Source organism: Mastomys coucha, unplaced genomic scaffold (genome assembly GCF_008632895.1).
Source record: "Mastomys coucha isolate ucsf_1 unplaced genomic scaffold, UCSF_Mcou_1 pScaffold5, whole genome shotgun sequence".
NCBI lineage: Eukaryota > Metazoa > Chordata > Mammalia > Rodentia > Muridae > Mastomys > Mastomys coucha.
This window is the reverse complement of record NW_022196911.1, coordinates 95,050,724-95,056,234: the sequence shown is the minus strand read 5'-3', so window position 1 is coordinate 95,056,234 and position 5,511 is coordinate 95,050,724. Positions and strand designations below refer to the sequence as shown.

Below are 5,511 nucleotides of genomic sequence, written 5' to 3'. Positions count from 1 at the left end.
ATTAGCTCCCAAACCAGCGATGTAATATAAAATGACCAAAATTAATATAATATAATATGACCAAATTTGCTCCTCCAGGTACCTGGTGGCCTGACATGGTTTTTGACCTTTGCTTACTAATGGCTAAACTAAATCTGTGAGATATACCTGAGCACAATTCTAACCAATTACCAGTACTCTCCGAGGCCACACACCTTCAATCCTAAATTCTGCAGGTGGTCTCCTGGTACCCAGTCCAGATCAACCCTGTCATCACTCTCAGGACAGGGCCTGTGCATTAGAGAAGTCCCAGCAGATAAGAGTCACCTCTGCAGCAGCAACCTAAGCGTAGATCACTCAGACAGCAGCAAATACCTGTTTCTACCAACGAAGGGTGTGGGCTTGCAGGACTGGCTTAACCCCTTGTGTGAACCCTGATGTCTTACGAAATAATTCCTGCGTGCTGGTCCAATTAACCCCCCGGCTCCTATACCATACTGACTCCTCCTTTCTAAATGAAATAGAAGGTAAAAAACATATAAAAAGAGAACCGGTAACCATGACCCTAGCAGTCTTTCTGGGGCTTGGTTGTAGCGGCGAGTATAGAGACTGGAACCACAGTGTTAGTACAGCAACCTCTCTATTATCATAAATTTAGGCAAGCTATAAAGAAAAAAAAAGCCACCAAGGTTGGTTCAAATCATGGTTCAATATGTCACCTTGGTTTACTACCCTAATATCCTTCCTGATGGGCCCTTTAATAATTCTGTTTCTTTTACTGACCTTTGGACCTTGCATCTTGAACAGGCTGGTAAGATTTATCAGGAAAAAAATTAATACGGTTCACGTACTCATGCTCCATCAACAGTATCAAGCCTTAAAGAGATCAGAGTCAGATGTTCTAAGATTAGAACTAGTTCCAATAGAAGAGGAGGGAATGAGAGATTAAAATTAAGTTTTCAAGCTGTACTGTGGGAACTTAGCCATTGGTTAGACTCAGCGGGAGGCCAGTTCCCAAGAACCCAGAAACAAGGGAACCAAGATGACCTGGCCCGTAGAACCCAGAAACAACTTGGCCTCAAACAATTGCCAGGTGGCTAGCCCACCCCTGGACCCTAGCAGGAGCCAGCACCAATCAGAAACCTTCCCCTTCCCCTAGTCTTCCCTTTTGCCCCAGCAACTGCACAGAAATAAAAAGCTGCCTAAGACCTTGCTCAGGGCCAGACTCCTCTACTCCGCAAGGGATATGAGTCTCGCCCCAGCTAGCTGGAATAAAAAGCCTCTTGCAGATTGCATCAAGTCTGTGTCTTGGTGGTGTGTGGGGTCATCCCTCCCGGGATTTGAGTGTGGGAGTCCCTCCTGGAATCTCACAGTACCAGGCAATACAAATTTTCATATGCTCCTAGTCTGAGAACCTCTGGCCTTAAAGTTGAAATTGACTCCTTGAAGTCACCTCTGATCCGAAAGGAAATGAGTAAGAACGGGCAGAAGCGCAGAGCACACTGAAAGGCTGAGAGGGGTGGTCACACACAACCAGCTTATTTCTATCATTTCTATTTTTTAGCACAGGAAATTGAAGCTTTCTCCATGGAGAACCCACCAAGCCCCAACCTCCTATGTCACTCAACAGTGCTCTAGACTGCACTGTGCATAGAGGGCAAATATAAAGAGCTCTTGTAGATCTCCTCACCAGCTGACTGAGGGAGAAGTTCCAGTCTCTTGACGGCTTCTAAGCTCCACTGGGGAAGCATGAATGAGTCTTTTTATCAGCTGCCTGCGATTTTGCTCGGTTTCTCTCTACTCTTTGTGTGTGGAAGCCTAAGAGCGCAAGCAGAAGAACTTTCCAGAACTTTTCCAGAACTTCTCAACCTCCTAAGATTGCGCGACCTACTTCATAACTGTAATTCTTTTTTTTTTTTTTTTTTTTTTTGATTTTTCGAGACAGGGTTTCTCTGTGTAGCCCTTCCTGGCTATCCTGGTACTCACTCTGTGGTAGACCAGACTGGCCTTGAACTCAGAAATCCGCCTGCCTCTGCCTCCCAAGGGCTGGGATTAAAGGCGTGCGCCACCACTGCCCGGCCATAACTGTAATTTTTGCTGCTGTAAGGTAACCATCTGATATGCGATAACCCCCCCGAGGGGTCACGACCCACAGGTTGAGAACCGCTGCCTTAGCTAACCTTGAGGGAGAGATGGCGTTGTTTCCTCGGTCAGGAAAAAAAAGAAAGAAAAACTCATCCCAGGATTAAGAGAGAATCTCTATAACCTCGACGAATCTGAAATAAAGAATGAGCATCCGTTTTCTAGTTTTATTCAGAAGGACAGCTTAGTCAACCACTTTGCACTACCAAAATGCCTTCTCTCCTCAGAATAGCCCTTAGAACACATAGGCCTTCCTCACTGGTCAGAGTTCCTGTCAGTCTCAACTACAATTGCTATTGGTCCATATTGAAGATTCTCCCGCCTCCCTTTACCTAATTGGTTCATTCGAAAAGGCCGTCTAAGAGTAAAAGACCGTCTACGATTGGTTGCTGCTAACAGAGCCAATGAGAGCGGGTCGGTGATTGGTTCCTCTGATTTGGGCGGGCTAGATTCAAATGAGGGTCGCCTAACCGACACGCGTCTGTGGAGGAGCGTCCAGGTCGCTGGCCGCTTTGCGTTTCCCACTGGTTTTGTCGCTTTCAGGATTCTCGAGCCCCTTCAGGACCGTCACCATGGAGTTGTCACCACTGCAGGTATAGCTCGCGGATTGGGCCGGGTGGTAGAGCCTTTACGCGGCCTCTGCGCTCATGGCTGGCGGCGAGAGTTGAGGGGCTGGCCGGCGACCGGCTGATCCGGTCATCCCCATCTTCTGGGGCCTTGAGGGGTCGTGGACAGGGTGAAGGTCTTTACGAAATGATATCTATAATCCAATCTGGCTTCTTGAGTGTTGCGTTTTGTTTTGTTTTGTTTTTTAATTTTTTTTAAGATTTATTTTTATTTTATGTGTATGAGTACACTGTAGCTGTACAGATGGCCGTGAGCTATCGTGTGTGGCTGCTGTTGATCTCAGGACCTCTGCCAGCCCCGCACGCTCTGGCGTCATACGCTGTAGCTGTCTTCAGACGCACCAGAAGAGAGTGTCAGATCTCATTACAGATGGTTGTGAGCTACCATGTGGTTGCTGGGATTTGAACTCGGGACCTTCGGAAGAGCAGTCAGTGCTCTTACCCGCTGAGCCATCTCGCCAGCCGAGTGTTGGTTTTTATTGTTTGTGTTATTGTTGTTCAACTCGTCCTGTGATCGGTCTGTATTCCAATGGCCCCTGGGTGAGTTCCGGCCGGCTGATACTTGAATTCTGTGCCCCTCTTTCCTTCCCTGATTGATTTGAGTAACCCGTCACGAAAGATGCAGAGCATGACTGTTCCCATTGAGGAGCTGGCCGACCGAGCGGCTCAAAAAAGTCCGTTTCAGGATGTGAATGTAGCTAAGGGTTTGCATTGCTAGCATCCCAACTGCTATGGCTGGGGAACACCATCTGTAATCCGCACGAGACTATATGGGCACTCAGTAAATATTTCCCCATTAGATGAAAGAAATTGAGTGTAGTTCATTGATGACATTAAAATATTATTCAAGGCAGAAGTTTCCATACTTGCTGAAATAAAACACCTGTTTAAACAGACACCTGTAGCAGGCCTTCAATGGTAGCTGCTCCAGAGACTGAGGCAGAAGGATGACTTAAGCTACTGAATGGGACTCTTTATCTCACAAACAGCAGCAGGAGTGGGAGAAAAACAGGTCTGGGGATTTTGCTCAGTGGTCAGAGCATTTGCCTGACTGCAAGGAAGGCCTTGGGTTCCGTCCCCAGCACCACACACACTCAAACCACAGTATGTGTAGAAAACTAGTTACAAGGATTTTAATTGAATTGTTTGTTCAAAACTATGTAAACTTTACCAGTACCTACAGAGGACAGATTGTAATAAAGTGTATTGAGTTTTTATCATTATTGCAAATATTTTGTTGACCACTTCTGATAAACTTGTGGTTAAAATTCAGTTTATTTTTACTTCCCCTAATGACTAGCCTGTAAATGAAAATATGCTAATGAACAAAAAGAAGAATGAAGATGGCAAGAAAAGATTGTCTATTGAAAGAATCTATCAGAAAAAAACACAACTGGAGCATATACTGCTCCGCCCAGACACCTACATTGGCTCTGTGGAGTTAGTGACCCAGGTAAAACCAAGTGCTCTTGCTTTATTGTCAGGATAATGTTTTTTACTTTACTTACTGTCACTGGAACCAACCCATCATTTCATGCATATATAGACTCCGTGTGTGTGTGTGTGTGTGTGTGTGTGTGTGTGTGTGTGTGTGAACATTTATTCTAGAAGACTATTCCTGGATGTGTTGGTGCATGCCTTTAATCCCAGCGCTCAGAAGTCAGAGGCAGGGTGATCTCTGAGTTTGACCTGTCAGTGCTACATAGTGAGATACTGTCTCAGAAAAGAAAAAAAGAAAAGGCTAGAGTATTAATGACAAAACAATAAATAAGTAAATATAACTTTCTTTGCCCTTTCTAGCAAATGTGGGTTTACGATGAAGATGTTGGCATTAACTACAGGGAAGTCACTTTTGTTCCTGGTTTGTATAAAATCTTTGATGAGATTCTAGGTAAGTAAATATTTTTTAATAAAGATCTTCTGGTTAAGTCCTAGGTATCTTTCATGCCAACCCTTCTGTAGACATAGCTCCTGCTCCTGTCATTTCATGTAATTAGTAGTCAGAAGTGCAGCGGTCGGGCTGCATGAGAGCTCACACCTTTAGTTCTAGCACAGGAGGGCAAATATCTGGATTGAAAGTCAGCTTGAGCTGGGCAGTGGTGGCACGCGCCTTAATCCCAGCACTTGGGAGGCAGAGGCAGGCATATTTCTGAGTTCAAGGAAGCTGGTGCCTGCTCTACAGAGTGAGTTCCAGGACAGCTAGGGCTACACAGAGAAACCTCGTCTCGAAAAGAAGTCAGCTTGACCTATAGAGTGAGTTCCAGGGCAGTAATACCCTACCTCAAAAAAAAAAAAAAAAAAGATAAGAAGCAGTCCAATCAAATCCAGAAAATTAAGTTTTTCTTTGGAAATAGTACTATGAATAGAAATTGCTATAATAAACCAACGAGGTGTTAATTCCAATGCTGAGGAGATAGCTGTAGGAAAATCAAAAGCTCAAGGTTTTTCTTTACCATGTAGCAAGTTCAAGTTCAAAGTCAGCATGGAATATGCCTGATTCTGTCTCAATATAAATTGCTGAATTGCTGTAAACTAATGCCTTGTTAATGGTACTTTTCCTTTTTTTTCTTTCTTTTTTTTTTTTTATCTGTGAATGTATTTTTTTTTTTATTATAGAGCTCATGTGTTGTAAAGCACTTTAATGTCTTCTAAGGGTGTACTTTATTTTCTTACAGTTAATGCTGCTGATAACAAACAAAGGGACCCAAAAATGTCTTGTATTAGAGTCACAATTGATCCGTAAGTGGAAGCTTTTTTTTTTTTT

General features: G+C 44.1%; 1 protein-coding gene across 3 annotated transcripts in view; it reads left to right on the top strand.

Annotated features, from left to right (window-relative positions):
- The first annotated feature begins 2,558 nt into the window (after window positions 1–2,558).
- Window positions 2,559–5,511, top strand: part of Top2a (DNA topoisomerase II alpha) — a 29,893-nt gene continuing 26,940 nt past the window's right edge. For all 3 annotated transcript variants that reach the window (XM_031352027.1, XM_031352026.1, XM_031352025.1), the window contains exons 1-4: window positions 2,559–2,714; window positions 4,048–4,200; window positions 4,548–4,638; window positions 5,423–5,486. In XM_031352027.1, coding sequence (XP_031207887.1) covers window positions 2,694–2,714; window positions 4,048–4,200; window positions 4,548–4,638; window positions 5,423–5,486 — 329 coding nt within the window. In that variant the 5' untranslated portion in view covers window positions 2,559–2,693. The remainder of the gene's footprint in view (window positions 2,715–4,047; window positions 4,201–4,547; window positions 4,639–5,422; window positions 5,487–5,511) is intronic.